At 40.7% G+C, this 19,653-nt stretch overlaps 1 protein-coding gene and 1 long non-coding RNA gene across 2 annotated transcripts in view; one reads left to right on the top strand and one right to left on the bottom strand.

The window, feature by feature from the left end:
* Positions 1-6,599: 6,599 nt before the first annotated feature.
* On the bottom strand, positions 6,600-16,502 carry LOC116047914 (serine/arginine repetitive matrix protein 1). Its single transcript, XM_031296945.2, has 4 exons — positions 16,323-16,502; positions 12,970-13,137; positions 9,538-9,802; positions 6,600-8,533 (listed from the first exon to the last, which is right to left on the bottom strand). The coding sequence occupies exons 2-4, from the start codon at positions 13,066-13,068 to the stop codon at positions 7,029-7,031; spliced, it is 1,869 nt and encodes a 622-aa protein (XP_031152805.1). The 5' UTR covers positions 13,069-13,137; positions 16,323-16,502; the 3' UTR covers positions 6,600-7,028.
* The window catches only part of LOC116047916, a 27,950-nt gene continuing 20,236 nt past the window's right edge, over positions 11,940-19,653 (top strand). The window contains exon 1 of the long non-coding RNA XR_004104514.1: positions 11,940-11,952. This is a non-coding gene — a long non-coding RNA (uncharacterized LOC116047916). The remainder of the gene's footprint in view (positions 11,953-19,653) is intronic.

The raw sequence follows: 19,653 nt of genomic DNA, 5'->3' as shown, positions 1-19,653 counted from the left end.
TTTTGTGGACAAATGGATAACCGTGTGCCTGAAGGTCTTCCTTATGTATTATTTTTTTTAGAATTATTATCTGTTGAGGCTATAGATGGACAAATATACTCTGTATTCTGCTGCATGGGTCTTTCCTGCACTTCCTTGTCATATGTAGTAAAGCGTCCAGCCCGTGGCTCTTATTTAGTTTGTCTGTGTCTAGATTCAAAACTATTGTTCTTTTCCTGCAAGCAAAAGAAGAAACCAGCTCACGGAGCTTTGTGTCTCGGCTCATGACAGACAGAAAAAAAATGATCACAATAAAATGTATGAAGATTAACGCTGTTTGCCAGGTCTGTAAATGAGGTGGTCGTGCGTTTGTGGCACTTGCGTGTTTTGAGAGGGTGCGTCTGTTTGTCCAGGTCTAATTACAAGGCAGCAGACATAAGTATGTGCTCATTTCCTGCCCGGTCGCCCCTCTAAACACTGCATATGTACAGTGGTAGAATGTAACTAAGTAGATTTACTCAAGTACTGTACTTAAGTACGAATTTGAGCTACTTGTACTTTACTTGTAGTCTTTTTCTTTTCATGCCACTTTCTACTTCTACTCTGCTACATTTCAGAGAGAAATATTGTGCTTTTTACTCCACTACATTCATCTGTTACAGCTTTAGTTACTAGTTACTTTACACATTAAGATCTCTGCACACAGAACACATGTAATATATAAGATCTGATGTTTTATTACAAAGTAAACTAGCCAACAATATAACGGCCTACATGTCCAGCTGAGATGATTAGACCATTAAACACACAACTGGTTGGATCCTTGAAATGTAATGGGAGGATTTTTTCTTCCACCTTCCACTTGTCGTCCAGATTGAGTACTTTTGAGTACATTTTCCTGATGATATTTACATACTTTTATTTACATAGTTTTTTTAGTAACATTTTCAATGCAGGACTTTTACTTGTAACAGAGTATTCTTACAGGGTGGTATTATTACTGTAACTTAAGTCAAGGGTCTGAATACTTCTTCTCTGAATACTTCTTCCACCACTGCATATGTACAACATAGCTAAATTATGGCCGGATTGATCTGCTCGGGGGCCCAAGGGCGAAGATTTGCTGTTGATCCCCCCCCTCCCCACACACTCTCTGTACAACATGCATGCACCCTGTTACCTCTAAAGGATAGATTCATATCTCAGGTGCCCACATGGACATTGAAACCGGTTTTGCTTGCTGTAATCGTTCCTCCTGTTCATACTGGGCATTGAAATATGCCTTACTAATTTTATTTTCATTGGACTAGAGGACAAAATTAGAATAACATGATGGGACTGCTCTGATACTACATCACAACATCGCAGTTTTATACTGAAGAAGACAAAAAACTGAACCAACTCAAATGTGTTAACCAATGTGTTAAAACTACATTCTGACGTGCTGAAAGACAGGCCTGTATGTACATGTAAGCTCCTTTAAGAGAAACAGTGGTAAATCTTTGTGTCAGTCATCATCAGACACTCCTATAGATGCCCTCATGCACTTGCACGCACACACACACACACACACACACACACACACTTTCTCTCAGCGTAGCTGTCGTCAACCACTCTTCAGGAAAGAAAGCCTCTGTGTTGAAGGCTTATGTAACCGTCTGCAGTCCAGACAGTTTGCTTCTGTGTTTCTCATGTTCAACACACAAGTAGTCCAATGTTAAATATGGGGAAGGTCAGAAAAACAACATTTTCTAAAACCTTATTACACGTACTCGTTGTTGCTGGCTGCAGTTTTATAATGACCGTGCCAACCCGTTCTCACACCCAACTCGTCAAAGACGCCAACTTGGTCAGCATCCAATACCGGCACACAAGACCCCCTTTAGCGTCTGTATGAGACTCACAGGGATTTTCACCTTTAGCGTCTGTATGAGACTGTCAGAGGATGTAGTATAAAGAGTGACACTAGACATGTTTCCATCAACGTATTTTTATGCACATTTTGAAGTATCGCATTAGCAAATGTTGATGGAAATGGCAAAATTCGGAAAAACGTGGGCCAAAATGGGAGATGGAAACAGCTTTGTCGAATAATCAATCAATCAATCAAACTTTATTTATATAGCACTTTACAGCAACCAGCAGGTATCCAAAGTGCTTAACATCGAAACCAAGAATAAAAACACATATCATACAATATAAAGAAAGAACATGTAAAATCAGAAATAGTTACAGAGAAACAGAAGAACGAAATCGTCACACCACTGCTACGTATTAAAAGCCTGACTAAACAGATGCGTTTTAAGTTTGGACCTAAAAAGAGCTACATCTGTAATAGTGCGGATATCAGGGGGTAACTTGTTCCAGAGTCTCGGGGCAGCAACTGCAAAAGCCTGATCACCCCACTGTTTATATCTAGACCTTGGCACTTCTAAAAGTCGCTGGTTTGAAGACCGCAATGACCGGTTGTGCTCCCGCAAAGTTAAAATTTCGGACAAATACTCCGGGGCCAGACCATTTAAGGCCTTGAAAGCAAACAATAAAATCTTAAAATCGATTCTAAAACGCACAGGGAGCCAATGAAGGGTGTAGAGAACAGGAGTGATATATGCACGTCTAGATGTGTTTGTTAAAAAGCGAGCAGCTGCATTTTGCACAAGTTGAAGACGTGAGATGGAGGTCTGATTCAGACCAACGTAAAGAGCATTACAATAATCCAACCAAGAACTAATAAAGGCATGAATTGCCTTTTCTAGATCGTGCCTGTTGAGGAAAGGCTTAACTTTAGCCAGGAGACGAAGCTGGAAAAAGCTCATTCTAACAACATCACTGATCTGCTTGTCAAATTTCATGCTGCAATCAAAAGTAACCCCCAAATTTTTGACAGCTGACCTAGTGTAGGATGCTAGAGCTCCCAAACTCAAAGCTGGACCATTTTGCGTGCCTGAAGTACTGAAAATAATACACTCCGTTTTATCTTCATTCAAATTAAGAATAAGTTGTGACGTAGCGAAAATGTAGGCTAACTCACATGACTATAGTCCTGGTATCCATCGGATGGGGGAAGGATCGGGATACGAGTCCCATCCAGTGCGCTGTACACTTGTGGCACAAGGTGCGTAGTGGAGTTGCAGTGCGCTATAGCCTGTGCCACAGCCACGTCGGATAAATTGATGAATTGGTTCAACAGCTTGAATTGTAAACCCGGCACACCGCGTATACACAGCGGTGAACGGTTGTCTCACTGACACCAAATGTCTCTGCGACAACCCTGTATTCTAGCCTGACAAGCCAGACCCACATCAAGATGTTGGTCTGGGAACTCACCATTGGCAGGGCTCAATCCGAGGGGCGGGATAAACGGTTGTCTTTCAAATTCCCTCCGCACATAATAGGATAGCGCTACAACCAACCAGAGCAACGCTAGTTGATAGATTAAACTTTTGCCGTATCCGGTCGGCAGAACTCCAAACACATCTTCCTTTTTTAAGAATGACTTCAGTGCCGTTCTTTGTTCTTTTCTCAAAGAAAAGCTGAACTCCAAGTCTTCCAGAGTCGCGGCCAAAGCCGATTCCAAAGACCACTGTTCGCCAGCAGCAGCAGCCATCTTCTTTGTTTTCAAGTATCAGGGAATTCATGCGGAACCGTCGCAACTCTGCCGTCATTATGTTAAGCCCCGCCCACCGACTCTATACACGATGTGATTGGCCTGACTAGAGTTTGGTTTTTCCAACTCGCAAGCCAACGGAGAGTTGCTAGACGACCCTGGCTGCAAATTACATTTGCTGCTGCTAGGGTGCGTCTAGATTTCTAGGCTACCTGTAGTCTGCACAGGTGGCCAACTTGTACAACGCTACCTCTCTCCATTTAGCCAGAGAACTTAGCTTCTAAACTCTTTGATTTAGCAAGCCGGTTTGCAATCTACAACCATGCGTAACGTCAACTTGGGACGAAACTACACTTTGCATAGTCTAGTTTATTCGCTCTAAACCAGTGGATGGGAACACTTCTAATTCGCATTTTCTTTTTTACTACATTTTAAATGTTCTCTTAAAATTCGCTTGACAATTAGATGGAAACATGACTACTGACTTGACTAACACTCAAGCCAGATTGGAGAGAAATCCAAAAAACATTTTAGAAACGGTTTACATGTACTCGTAAAGTAAACTGATCTTTCTGTGTAAAGTCAGTGGAGTGTCCCTTAGTTAGTTAGTTACTCAACCGTAATAACTTTTAAAACATCCTGTAAGTTTCCACTCAGGTGAAATATTCCACAGACGTGGTCAATCATTAAACAGCACCTGTTCTTTCTTTACACTCCAGAGTTAATCAAAGAAAATCACAAATAGAAAACAAGTTACTATTTTTTTCTGTTTAATGATTGATGACAAACATTCAACACAACATATATATATATTAAGCAGAGTATATAAAGTTTAGAATATGGACATTTCAAAAGTCAGAAAGTATACCAGGCTGTTGTTCCATAGCAGCAACTCTCACATGGACACTGATCTTCCCATTTACACACATGAATGCACTTTTTAATCCCTGTTTTGTGCATCTTTGCACAAACATTTCCTTATAGTACGCTGTTTTATACAGAATGTAGTTATAAACTGTATGTATGCACCATTAGATACTTCAAAATGACTGTAGCTGAACTACAGAGAACCGGAGTCTATAAACAAGAATTCACAGATGATATTCACACAGGAGAAGTACTGCGATACTTCTGTGTGAAACAAAATATACTTCAAAAGTTACTGTAGGTAAACTACAGAGGCCGGAGTCTGGATAAAACAAAGTAAACTTACACACACACTCGTACATATACACTCATTCATATACACACATTCATATACACACTCGTACATATACAACAGTTAAATATAACACACTTGCAAAATGTCAGAAAGTTATCGACAACAGCTTGACAGGAATCAAATCACATATCCAAAATGTATTTCTAGACTCTGTGGGTTTTAGTGCTTGTGTTTTGTAAATGCCATGTGCTCGCCCATCCCTAAAGAGTCATTTTAAAGTATTCCCTCTGCGTAGTAAAAAAGTAAAAGTCCTGCCCACAAACCCATTTCACAGTCTGTGGTTTGGTGTGGGAGGTTTGTCCGTGGAGTAAAAATATCCTCCAGCTCAGCTCAGCTTTGCATCTTTCCAGAAAGCTCTTTTGACTGCAGCATTGTTACTCCAGGACATCAATGGAGATATTAGTTTCCAGAACAATTCAAATGTTCTTGTTTCTTGGATATTCGATTGTTCACTTGAGTTAACATATATCCATTTACAACATAGTTTAAGTCATTTCAGAAGTTATAAAATTGCACTAAAGAAAAGTGCTTTCAACTTTGCTCCTGCCCCAAAGTGCTAGAAAAAAAAAAAAAAAACACACACACACACACACACACAAACTCACCGCTGACTAAAATTCCCAAAGTGGGTACACAAACCAGTAAAAACAAAGAAAAAAAGGGTTTCCCATGTAACAGGGGTAATAAAGTCTTCACAGCCTGTGTATGAACATTAATTTCACTCTGCTGATAGAAGGAAAGTGACACCATAAAACAAATAATATAACTTAAACTGTATACAGAAACAAATATTGGGAGGTCTTTTTGGAGTATTTTCAAACACTATTGTATTTGTATTTGTAATACAATTTGCAGCTACAATTTATTGTCTTTTAAATACCTAACTACTCTTGTGCATAATTAGCTGCTAACTTCCTGTAAATTGTGGTTATAAGTATCTTCTTGCAGCTAAAACACATTTTCACCACTACCAGGTCTAGCTGCTCAGGGGCCCTGGGGCAAAACTGAGCTGTGGGCCCCCACTGATCCTCCGCTTCCCCCTACTCTCTTTGGATCCATGTGTGCCGACTGCACATGACCATATATTAACATACATTTCCCCAGACATAATCCTATTCTCGATGACTAATGTGCCCCAAGTTTGCAGTGTGTCAGGTAGTTAGTGGCACACATTTATTTAAAAACTGAAATAATAATTGTATTAAAATTAGATACAAATTAAGGAAGGAGCCACCTTTGCCTTAGGGCCTTTATCATTAAAATTTATATTGTGCTTTAGCATTCAACCAAACAAATTTTGATAAGATTACCACAAATGAACTGCCACATAATGTACCTGGGGCTATTGGGGGCCATGGAGGTTCTGGAGCGTAGATACAGTTGCCCTCTTTATCATAAAAACTAAATATAAAATCCCAGTAAAAATCGATTAAACCTTTAATGTGGGCCATTTTTGAAGGAAAAGATAATCTTGGTCCCATTGTAGTTTATTTTGACTCATACGTCTTCCGGCTGCTAGAAACACTCTTTAAATCAAATGTGTATTAATCCACAGCTGAAAATAGTCCTCAACAAATACACTGTTTCCTCCTGTTTTAGTAATGTTTGCTAAAACATACAGTGCCCAGCCTTCTTAAGGAAATCACTGAGCCTTTTTAAAATGAAAGAATATATTTGAGTGTTTTTTTTAAAGATTTACATCTTTACTAGGAACCAATGGAGTCGGGGCTGAGTGCCACATTGTTTTTTTCATGGTGTATGATGACGATAACAAAAATATTGAATATCTCCAGAAATGGGACCCCGTTTAAAAAAGCTGTCTATTCACAATCAGCCTCATATGTGGCAAACAAAGGTGAGACGGGAGACCAAATGCCATTTGATTCCTGTAAGAAGAGGATGCTTCTCCTTGTCTTGTGCAAAGGTATACAATGTCTTGGATCAGAGGCAACGTAAAGAAGTTTGTCAAGACTTTTGTCATTGACACAGTGTTGAGATTGCAGCAGCTGCACCGTGTCACACTTGTTTGTCAGTTTTTTATGGCCAGGAAGTGAGAACTGGCTGTGCAGATCTCTCAAAGGATCTGGCTCCATTCCTCTGTAAGAGTAGGTCTCTCTCCAACCACACCTCGCACTCTGACACACATGGGGAAACTTCTAGCATTTCACCTCCACCAGCAGGTACACACCAGAGATTCAGGCACGACAGGTGAAGAGTTTATCAAGAGTCTTTCAGCAGCCCCAGTTTCCTCAGCGCATCCCTGCGTGATTCGTCTGTCGCCCCCCGTCCAGAAAACTGCACAGTGATGCCTTGGGGACGAAACATGGAGGTGGATCTCCGCCGCGGTTCAGGGGACGAGGCTCTCACTGCTGGTTTCTGGGTAGAAACAGCGCCGTGGTATGACTGCCGAGTAGGTTTTGGGGCCGGGGCTGGAGCTGGAGCTTTAAAACTTTTTCCTGGGCTGTCTGAAGGGCGATTTAACCCGGTGGAGGGGTTGAAGGTTCGGCTCTTTCCTCCGTAACTATTAAGCTCAGTGGGTAGTGGCTCTGATTTGGTGGGCGAGGTTTGACTCTTGTTGATATGGGAGCTGAGGATGTCGGGAAGGTCGCTCCTGGTCACGGCTACAGGAGCAGGGGTCATGACTTTGGTCTTTCCCCCGTAGTTGTTGAACTCGCTGGGTTTAGCCAGCGCAGGTGGGAGGATTTTTGGTTCATGGTTAGTTGACAAAGTTTCAGGTTCGTTTCTGTGAGAAACAGAAGGGTTGACCATAATAGATTTCCCTCCATAGCTGTTTGATTCCAGCGAGGTGACCTCAGGCGGAGGGGGTAAGGATGCCTTTCTGTTCGAAGGAGGTGGATGGTAGCTGCTATGTGTGACTGCTGGAGGCGAGGGGCTCGGTTGGTGGTTTCTTTCTTCATACCTCCTGAGGGACTCTGTCCGCGAAATCTCTTGTTTTCTGTGGACATGAATCTGGCTCTGAGTTGGTGTCATAACATTGGCTTTTGGCAATTTGCTGTTGGTTTCTGTTGTTGGAGGAACACTGGCCTCCAAAGGTTTGACACTGGTTTCTGCACCTGCAGGAGGACCCAGAGAGGTGCTGTTAGGGACGGCGAGTTGCGACATACCCCCGGACATGGCTCGGTTCCTGGTCAGGCCCAGCTTAGACAGGGCCTCCATCCTGGATTTATCCGGTGAGGGGTCCTTGAAGGAAATGCTGCGAGTGGGAGTATTTCGAGCCTCCTGTTCCAAGGCCGGCTGAGGATCCTCCTGCAGCAGAGGGTTTGACGTTCCTGTTAGGTTTGCCAGCATCTGCGCCCGTCTGTCATTGAGGTTCACATTAGCCAGCGGCTGGTTCTGGTGCTCCTTGTTGCCATGGATCACGCTGATGTTAGCAGGAAAGCGGGTAGGCTTAGCAGAGGTAGCAGGACCATGTTTTAAATCGCCACTATGGCTAAGTGGCTTGTCGGACTCCTGGCTGTTACGGCGGAGGAATGAGGAGGGATGGAAGTTGGAGGTTCCACCTGCCTGGTTCTCTGCTATCTGCTGGGCAATCAGAACCGGGGTGGGGATACAGCCTGGAGGGTGGTAGGAGTAGTGGCTGTCTGTCGACCCATAGCTGCCGCTTGGCAGGGGAGGGTTGTACTCTGAAGGCAAGCTGTCCACCTGATCTCGCCTTGGCCTTGTCTCGAAGTGGCTTTCAGGGTTCTGTATCATACTCTGAAAATCTGGGAGGAACAAATTGCAAAGTGAAAATCTGGGAAAGACTTCAAGCTTCAGTTCATTCCAGGACTTTAGTTACTGTTGATGACATTGAAGTCATTTGGGGGTTTTAGCAACCTGGGGGCAGTTACTATACAATTGAAAATGTACCATGGTGAGTCCAGTACATTTTAGACTCAATATATTAACTGACTATAGGTCAATACATAAATAAAGGATTCTGTATCTCTACATCAGAATTGTATTGCTGACCAGTGTGAGGATAGTCTGGATCAACGGAAGTAAATTTTTCAGGATAATTGCCTGGCGCAGCGGATGTCCCTCGGCTTCCGTTCTCTGTGTGTTGCTGTTCTCAAAATCCCTTTGCTTCGGGAAGCAACAACTAACTTTAAGCTAGCAGGCTATACGCTGAAAATGACAAGTTTTCAGGAAGATTTGGATCATGCAACAAGGCAGGCCTGCTTGGTTCTTTCAGGGAATGATTTAAAAGATTTACAAAGAATATGTTTACGGCATTTACTCTCTAACTGGGACGTTTTGGAAGCAATTGGTAGGATGGCTGTGGACGAAGTACACATGGCGATACACTGGTAAGAGCAAATTACGTTCAACCTTGTATCCAGCTAATTTAAATAGCTCACGTTACTGTATGGTGTAAACCGTTAACTTAATTTAATATTTTATGTGGCGTTCTCTTTTGCGGGATGCACATGTTCCACCAAAACAAGTTCCTTCCCGAGACTATTCTGCAGAGCCACCATCGCTGCGTCTGGAGTTTAGCGCCGCCCAGGACGATTGTGATTAAATACCAAACAACCCATAGCGTTTTTCTCCTATCCCAGAATGTATCTGTGGTGTAGCCAGACCTTACTCCACGGCGCTGTGGAGATAGGTCTGGCAATGCGAGACTAGTGTGAGGAGGACTCGGGAGTTCTTCGATTCGTAGATCTAAGTATTTCCAGAATCCTGGCTACCACCCTTCATACAAAAACAAACTGCTGTACGCTACCTGGGTTGGTGGGATTGAAGATCGGCTCTTTGTTTTGCCCCAAGTCGGGTTCTGGGCGGACCAGGTATATAATATCCTGGTCTTTGGGACTGGGAGGTCTGGTCAAGAGGGAAGACACAATAGGGCTGCTGCTTGCAGGGGTCTTCACTTGCACGGGTCTCCGGTCATTTTCCTCTAGGCTGTCCTCCAACGAGTCAATGGTGTTCTCGAAGAACTGGATGCACTCCTTCTCCTCCTTGCTCAGGAACTGCAGTGTATCATCTCTCTGTTGAGACCAAGGGACAGTAGGAAACTAGTTGACATGGTGTGATTTCATTATTTTTCAAAGTTTTTCACTATCTTGGCTTCGTCAGGGTCTGAGGTTGTTTCCAGTTCCTTAATATATTAATCAGTCATGTTACCTATTAAATATATTTTATATATATTAATCAGTCATGTTACGTATTAAATATATTTTATATATACATACATATATATATATATACATATATACACATATATATATATATATATATATATATATATATATATATATATATATATATATATATATATATATATTTTGATACCAAAACAACATCTTTTCAGATTTTTTTTTTAAAGATTATTTTTTGGGGGGATTTTCCCTTTATTATGTAGCGACAGTGGACAGACATGAAATGGGGAGAGAGACGGGGGACGGCACACAGCAAAGGGCAGCAGGTCAGATTCTAACCCTGCGCCACTGCAGGACTCAGCCAACATGGGGCGAACACTCTTACTGGGTGAGCTAGAGGCCGTCCCAGAATTGTTTTTTTTAACGAAATAACAATATTTACTCTTTATATTTACAGAAAGAGGTCAAGATTTAATGAAGGGAGTTGGGTTTAAAACCTGGGCATTTTAAGTCTGAAAGGGTGGACTGTACATAACCTCAGACACTAACCTGATAAAGAAAAGATACCTGAAAAGAATAAGTGAATAAGGCAGGGTGTACTGGAGACGAGTTGTATAACCTGATTTTATTTTTAAACCAAATTCCTTAATTTTTGTTGCACCAGTTTAACATGACCCTTCTCTTCATAATTAACGCCCATGTTGCAAACCATCCACTCTGACTTTCTCATACAGGAGTCATGTGTACAGACGGAACACAGGGGTGTTTGTTCCTGCATCCCAACCCTCCAAACGTCTCTCCGACTCTAAATTTAACTGAAACTCCCCTCTCTTCTTGCCTCTCCCCCTCTCTGCTTCACCTCCACGTCTACTCTACCTGTCCAGCTTCACACAATGGGGGGCATAACATAATGGGCTATCAAATAACAACGCTATTGATTTTGCTACTTCCCTTTGAGTTTTTTTTTTCCAGTCCTGATAAAGATCAAGTCCACATATTTAAACCATACCACATGACTGTAGGGAATAATCCCCTGTAACAATGTGTAATAAACCTAAAAATAAGTAGTGGTGAAAGAAGTTATTTTAAAAGTAGATCCACAAAGAAAAAAGTACTACATTACAAGTACAACTTAAGTGAGCAAGTATTTGCAATAAAATCTGTTCAAATAATTGATATTTAAGTATGTTAATTGTTGACATTGGCAACAGCAGTTAAACGAAATAATCTCAGTACTTCCCAAAACTATTCCTTATAACTTATTAACATACTAATAGGCAGACCAACAGTGTTTTTTCCTTGGTTTGTGGAAGACTTATGTGCACGTATTTGGCAGGGAGTTTAGGGGTCCTCCCTCAAGAAAATTGTACGTTTTGCAATTAAAAGAAATATGCAATTTCACATAATTTTGGACCATTCTTAGTACCATATTTGTGTCTAAAACATTGGAAAAGCAAGAGCAGGTAATAAATAAATATAATTTAAAAAGCTTAAAGACAAAACTTTCTAAAGAAGTCTACTGGGGACCAACTACGAATATTAGATCTTAGTTTTGATGCTCACATCGATTCACATTCATTCGGATTAGGTGTGCCCAAAACGGCTTGGGTGCTGCGCCTAAAGCCTTATAATGGTGGAGAAAACCCTGCTAACTATTCAGTACTAGTTCAGTGAGTTTACAAATGTAGGGCAAAGGTCAAATAATTATTTTTGTCTTTAAGTACAGTATTTGAGAAGCATTTCTCACACAAATAGACAACATAGAGTTAAATGTATTGTTTTGATCTCAGGCCGTGTTTTACTATAATTACACAGCCACCAGACCGAAGGAAGCTGCTAATTTGGGCTATTTCAAGGTGATGACCTCCAGCTCGCGGCTGACATGACAAACAGGGTTTGTTGCTGACATCAGTGTTAGGAAAAAGTGCCACAACAAGGTTACAGAGAGCCTTGTTTTCGCTTTACACATACAGACACCTGCAGGAACAGCCAACTGAAACCAATATGAGATAACGACAGATCTGCTGGCTTCAGCTGGAGTGAATAATGTCTATTGTCATGAAGCAGCTCAAGACCTAGAAAACTGCAGCTCAACCGGTTCGGTTGTGTTGTGCGTTGATAATGAATGTCATCCCTGAGGCATGAGAAGGGATTTGGTTGTTAAGCAGGTGTAATGTCTCAGCGTCTGTAAATGACTGGGTGCATTGTGTAAACACAGCCCAGAGCCTGAAGTACAGTTTGAATAATCAGCTGTTCATCTGATACGCTGAGTGCGTTTACTGTGTTTAGGGAGACAATAGAACAAGACGACTCTATTCTCCAGTTCACAGAACACGATGGTGTAAAATACAAACCTGTGTCCCCAGCGATGGCCAATTAATCAGCTTTATTTATTCTGGTTGGTAATGATCTCAAAGAAACTTAAAGGAATTAACGTTTAGATGAAAAGATATCGCTCTCATAACTGTACGCTAAATAGGAAGCTGCAGCCAGTTAGCATAGCTTAGCATAAATAGGTTGTTATTTCTGCTTATTAGTAAATTATTGAGTTGAAGGAATACTTTGACAGTTTTGGAAGTACTTTTATTCGCTTCCTTCATGAGTCTTTCTTTAGAGTATTTCTACACTAGTCCTGGTTGATCTAAGTACTTCTTCCACCTCTGCCTGTTTCTAGTCTTTATGCTAAGCTAAGCTAAGCAGCTGCAGACTGTAGCTTCATATTTAGCAGACAGACACACAGTTGCATCGATTGATTTTCATCTAACTAAATAAGGAAAGCATTTAAATGTACATTTTAATAGGTTTTTTTTGCATGTTTTTTTTTTTTATTATTTTTGGAGGGGGCTTTGATATAAATATTTAAAAAAGAAGCATGTTACAGTTGCTCAAGGTCACACTTTTATGTTTGAATCAGGCTGTTGCAGAGCTCAAGGGATGCAAATTGCAAGGATCTACGTACATGGAACACGTTTTTTGCACTCCAAAATGACATAAATAGTACAAGAAGATCTCAAATCTGGTGAAGTATTTCACTATTTAGGTTTTTAAATACTCACAGATTGCCTGGAGCTTCTGCCAGCACCCCCGTTGACCCCGTAGTGAGGCTGAGGTTGGGCCTGCAGACGGACGTTCATGGTGCGAGGCTCAGAAGTCATCGGGACATCTCATGGAGGGTGCCGTGTTCTCGCTCGGAGGAATCATCTAATATTCTTTTCAACGAGAGTCTGGAGACACAGAGAGAGGGAGGGACGAGACGTCAAACACCACCTTCAACAGACCGCCTGAGGGAAGGATTCAATCAAGGTCAGAACGTAATGAAAAGAAGGAGTATTCAGATCATTTTACTTAAGTAAAAGTACCAATACAAGAGTGCAACAATACTCCAGTACAAACAAAAGTCCTGCATTAAAACTCCAACCAAAGTATAAAAGTAAAAGTACTGATTGTGTCCCCTGTTGCTGCTCGAGGTGGAGCTACTTTTAACTACATTATACACAGTTAACTATAGTCCAGTGGTTTCCAACCTAGGGGTCAGGCCCTTTAAAGGGTCACCGGATGAATCTGAGGGGTCGTGAGATGATTTATTGGAGAGAAGGTCGAGGTCAGAACGTAATGAAAAGGAAGCTGTTGACTTTATAGAAGAAGAAGTATTCAGATCATTTTACTAGCAGTATTTAAAAGTACCAATACAACACTAGAAAATACTCTGTTACAAGCAAATGTCCTGCATTAAAACTCCAACTAAAGTACAAAAATAACATTCACAGACAAAAAAGTAAAGTAAAAGTACTGATTGTGTCCCCTGTTGCTGCTCGAGGTGGAGGTACTTTTAACTACTTTATACACAGTTAACTAAAGTCCAGTGGTTCCCAACCTAGGGGTCGGGCCCCTCCAAAGGGTCACCAGACAAATCTGAGGGGTCGTGAGATGATTAATAGGAGAGAAGATGAAGAAAAAAAACAAAGTTCTGATGCATAAATCCTTTTTCATTTTCATCTAATCTTTGTTTTATTGTAAAATATTGGAGTTGAAACAGCTGAATGTTTAGAGGAGGAATGTCTCTTTGGTGGAACTCATAACAACTTTAAAACTTAACAAAGGAGGCCCAACTAGACTTTTTATTGTATAAGCTTATCAAGTGTAAAATGTATAACTATATCTGTCAGTTGTAGCAAAGTAAGAAGCATACTATTTCCCTCTGAAATGTAATGGAGTAGAAGTATTCAATGGAAATACTCAAGTATATACAGTATAGCCGAATACCGAATCCACTGGTTAAGATTCTGCCGAATCCGAAACCAAACACCGAATCCTCCTCCCATCCTCAGTCCATTAACACAGTAAACACATTAATGAAGTAAACAACGTCCACAGCCTCTAAAATAGTGAAATGTAACAACTTAATGTTGAATTCACACGCTCTTTTCACATCGTAGGAAAGCACATCGCTATCGCCAGCTGAGTGACAATTTTGTTTGGCAAATTTTCGCTAACCAGTGTAGCCTATGATGAAGGCATGTTGGGTGGGTGAAATTAGAAAGCTAACGTTAGCTAATGAGCAGCAGCCGACCGTTGGGTCGCTCCGCTCCCACTGTAGGGAGACTCGTTCGCCGAGAGAACATCTGACAGCCCGGGAGAGGCACTGTCTCTCTGTGTGTAGCTAGCTACCTGGGGTTGCTACATTTTGGCTGCTGTCTGTAGATTCCTTCATGCGCGGCTCGTATTCTTTCGGATGTTTCATGCGCAGGTGTTTTGGCAGCGGCGATGTTGTGTGTTGTTTGGGGTCCTTGCTGCCGCGGGACAGGTCGGCATTGCGGGTTGGGCGTGTGGCTCGGCTTGGGTCGCTTTGCCTTCTTTTGGCAGGGGGTCCTGCCGGGCGGCGCTTATTCTGCTTTGCGAGTTCCATTTTCACTTTCTCACAGCCTACTGCATTGAACGGTCTACCTACATTACGTCGGCCAGCGTAGCGCGCGCAGTGCAAGCGTAGGGTTCGGTTCGGTGGAAAAAAATTCTAAGGTTCAGCAGAAACCGAACCCCGTCAAAAAGCCCAATATTCGGCCGAATCCGAACCCGAATCCTGGATTCAGTGCATCCCTACATATACCTCAGAATGAGTAAATATACTTTTCATCCCTGCTCTAAACTCGACCTCTCAGCCTCACAGCAGAGAAACACACCTGATGGACCAGTTCACCTGGAACAGGTAGCTGTGAAACAGGCTCCATGAAGCCGAAACCAGTCAGCTTTTTTTACCCAACCCATTCCTCTCTGATGCTGCTCTGATAAAAAAAAAAAAAACTTCACAAGAAGAATTAAAAAAAAGTTCCTTGTTGTGTTTTGGTTTGAAGCCAAAAAGCAAAAAAACTCATCTGAAAAGACACATAGCTGAAGGGTAATACCAGAACGTTTGCTTATAAGACAAGGTTGGGTAACTATATTATATATATTATATATACTATTTGGGTAAACTATAGCATCCTTATATTTCTGTTGAGTCATGAATTAAACCCAAAAAGCCAGTTGTTACAGTGTGTTATGTCATTTGTTTATTCTTTCTGCCATAGGTTCAATTACACACATGTTACATTTTAGTGTTTTTGGGTCAATATAGCACCGTACATTTACCCAGTACCCATGGGTAGTCAAATATTGGACAATGGGTTATTATGACCCAGTGTTTTTGTTTGTTGAGTTATTCACCCAGACCATTATGTCGTGATTTTGACCCAGTAATAACATCATCTTTATGTTTCTGTTGGGTCCAAAAAAGTTATGTTTTTGTCACAGTGTTTGTGTTATTTTTAGATTTTCTTTGAGTCATTCAACAAACCCGATATATGGTTATTGTGACCCAGTTCTAGTTCTAGTTCTAGTAAATGGTGCACCAGCAAAGCTGTGTTTTGACCCAACAAACTTCCTTTCAAATCCTCACAAATTCATTGTTAGGTGTACACAAGGATGTGCATATGACATAATAATAATAATACCATGTTTTAGGACATGTATCTTTGTTTTCTTTTTCTTGATAATAATGGGTAATTTAACATCTCAATTTAAATCTAAATTGATCAGAAATCTATTTATTACAGGTCTTCAATGTCGACAAACATGTTTCTGTATATCTGCAGTGTATTTAAGAATACAGCACATATTTCTACTTTTTATATATTGCTATAAAAAAACAAACCGATGGTGCAAGGTCTTAACATTGTGTCATACATTCATATATTGTGCTGTATTTTTACAACATTACATTATATTTTATATTAGTATGTCATTATTAGAAGTATCTGCAGGACTATCATATAATAAAGAATATTGTGACTTTAAATACAAGCCACATAATGCGCTTTACATTTAGGAAAGAAAATACTTTAGGAAAGTATTTTTTTTTTACACAGTGACTTACCCAACAACTCCACAGATCAGGTCATCCTAAAACCAACAGACGGGACAGTCGTTTCTTCCTTCAGAGAGACAGCATCAACATTTATCTCAATAAACTTTGTTGTAAAAGAAATTGTCTTAAAAAAAAAGTCCAGTTGCGTTGCGCGCTTGGTGAGCTCCGTGTGCGTAATGACACCAGCTCGGCACATTACGCACTTTTATACCACGAGGAAACTCCACCCACAGCCGTCAGGAGGGTGTGTGTGTTTGTGTGTGTTTTCATTCAGGTGTGTGAACAAAGTGTTAAGGAGGCGTCTGTAGTGACACAGTGGAAAGCTATCCTACTCTCACCTACCTCAGTTTCACTAGGATGCGTTCAGGAGCAGTGGGACATTTAACTCTTATCGGGTTTTGCCTTTTTTTTTTGCATAGACATATAAATGATATATATATATATATATATATATATATATATATATATATGCATATGTCTATGATTTTTTTTGGCATTCTGGAAGGACTTTATTAGTAATTTTTTCCATCCAGAAATCTTGCCACAACACTACTTGTCACTGAGTCAACCCTTTTATTTGTGTAACATCCACGTTGTGGGTTGAAATGTAAAGAGATTTTAGGGAAAGCAGCTCAACAAATAGATAGGATAAATAAAACGTAAGGGACCGTTCGGTATTTATGAAATGGACCACTGGAGGAAAATAGGGGAGGGTCATGGCTTTTTATTCTTTGTTGAGGGGAGGGTCACCCAACATTTTTTAGTCTAGGAGGGGGGGGTCACACAACTTTTGTATTCATGAAACAGCTAAATTTCAAAGTGGCTTGTTTGGTGCATATTTTTCCATGTAGCTCTCAGTCTCGCCCCAGCTACCAGATGGGTCTGACCGCATACGTGGAGTTTGCTGGGGGGCAGAAACGGGTAATTGCATTGTTTAAAAAATGAGTGGACTAATGATGTTTGGCATGACCAGATATTTTATAAATATTTTAAATAGGTCTTTGGAATTTAAATATAAATTGGTCAGTCATTGTCATGTTGTCTCACATCGCAGTATAAAACAAAATGATGTTGACTTTTCTTGGAAACTTGTAGGTGTTTTTAATCCTGAGACGGTGCATTCAGGTGAAATGGGACACATTTCTGAACTTTCATTCAATAATTGACAAACGTAATGAGGTGGCTTATACGACAGTTAAGGCTGGTGCTGTAATATAATGGTTGATAGTTTCATTACCGGTATTTATTTTCCAAATCTACGTATGCGCTCTCTTTTAACCTGTAATAATATGATAACACAATGTATCATATAATGACACAGACAGGAGCAATTATGCTTTAAATACTTTAAAGCTATAGTGTGTAGTTTCTGCCACCCCCATGAGTAATTCATAATAATGACAACAACACTGTCGGCGCGTCCACATGATACAAGCCTTCCATGACCACGCAATTCTACTTCTCAGTGATTAGAGTACTGTAAATGAAGTATACAGAGAAAGTGCAAATATACAATAAGTTCACCAAACACTACACAAGACCAATGCTGCAGACTGAGGAAAATATCATTTATTTCTCTCCATATACCCAAATCAGTCAACATGTCAACATGGAACATCACAACAACAACATGTCCCAGTTTTCATGCTACTACAGTAGTGTGCATAACACTGTTAGCTGAGCAAACAACATACAAACATACAATACTGTAACCAGTACAGGTTATAATTACAGTAAAAAAAAAAAAAATCAAAAAAAATACAGTACAGAAAATACTAGACTTACCTGCTGCATTTGTAGTGCTTAAACCTGAATGGTGTGTCTACAATAAAGCAATCATGTGTTTGCGTACCTGATGGCTGGGTTTCACAGGTCGGCTCACAGGTGTGGTCATTTGACAGTCAGTTCTTTGGAATTGCAAGGAAGTGACATCATGATATACGTCTGTGTCTAATGTATACAAGTGTGTTTAGTGTTTTGCAAATCACTGTGTGTAGTGTTTTGCAAACAGTGTGAGGCTGACATTGTGCTTATAGTGGTGCAGTGTTTTGCTCCTTGAGTGTAAAGTTTTGATAATTGTGTAATGCTTTTGATTTCAGTGTGTAAGCAATAGGCAAAAACTGTATAAAAAAACATGATGGACTCTTCAGAAGAGGTAATTATGGTCATTATTAGAGTTTCTGCGTGGGAAAGTCACCAGATGCCACAATCTTCTGAACATAGTCATACTGAGAAATCCAGAGAGAGTTGTGTGGAGCTGACATTCATTAATAACAAAAACTTTAAAGCAGCCATATTATGCTCATTTTCAGGTTCATAATTGTATTTTAAGGTTGTACCAGAATAGGTTTACATGGTTTAATTTTCAAAAAGCACCATATTTTTGTTGTACTGCACCGCTCTCTCTCACTGCTGCAGATCCTCTTTTCAGCTGGTCTCTGTTTTAGCTACAGAGTGAGACCTCTTTTCTTCTTCTTCTTCTGTACTATCTTTGATTGCACTTGCACATGCGCAGTAGCTCAGATGTAGATCATGTCAGCTAGCTAGCTCCATAGACAGTAAAAGAAAGGCTGTTTCTACAACTTCAGTCAGTTACAAGGCAGGATTAGCTGGGAGACTTCTAAATGAGGGTGCACATGTAAGTAGTTCTTTTGTAGATTATGGTGAACTTGTGTGTGTTGTAGCAGTGCTTTGCTATTGAGAACGAGGTAGCATGCTAGCGTTAGCATGCTAGCGTTAGCATGCTAACGCTAGCGCTACGAGCTAATGGTTGCGGTTAGCCTGCTCGTTTCGGCTTGTGACGTCACAAGCCGTGCCGATTTTGAACAGCTCACCCAGAGACTGAAGGCAGGACACATTCAGAAACTGTATCTCACTCTAAACAGCATGGATGGATTTTTTTCAAAGTTTGTATGTGTGTGGAAGCACCAGAGACACAACATAACACCCCAAATCCCAGAAAAAGTGATTTTTTCATAATATGGGCACTTTAAGTATATTTTGCTGATAATACTTTCACACTAAAATGCAGGAATTATACTTCTAATAGAGGGTTTTTTTTACATTGAGGTATTGCATTTTAATACAGGATCTGAATACTTCTTTTATTCATTTTTTTAGGCCTTTATTTGACAGGACAGCTGAAGACATGAAAGGGGAGAGAGAGGAGAATTGACCTGCAGCAAAGGGCCGCGGGTCAGAGTCGAACTCGCAGCCCGCTGCGTCGAGGAGTAAACCTCTAAATATGGGCGCCCGCTCCACCAACTGAGCTATCTGGGCGCCCAGGATCTGAATACTTAGAATAGAATAAACTTTATTGCCCATCCGAGGCAGTAACAGT

Source organism: Sander lucioperca, chromosome 20, assembly GCF_008315115.2.
Source record: "Sander lucioperca isolate FBNREF2018 chromosome 20, SLUC_FBN_1.2, whole genome shotgun sequence".
NCBI classification, from domain to species: Eukaryota; Metazoa; Chordata; class Actinopteri; order Perciformes; family Percidae; genus Sander; species Sander lucioperca.
The sequence above is the reverse complement of the archived record's forward strand: the minus strand, read 5'-3'. Positions and strand labels throughout refer to the sequence as shown.

Coding starts and splice junctions, on each gene's coding strand:
- LOC116047914 (XM_031296945.2), bottom strand. CDS start 13,068: ATGACTTCTGAGCCTCGCACCATGAACGTCCGTCTGCAGGCCCAACCT. Junction 9,803..12,969: donor GCAGAAGCTCCAGGCAATCT/GTGAGTATTTAA, acceptor TGGTCTCAACAG/AGAGATGATACACTGCAGTT. Junction 8,534..9,537: donor CTTCAATCCCACCAACCCAG/GTAGCGTACAGC, acceptor TGTTCCTCCCAG/ATTTTCAGAGTATGATACAG.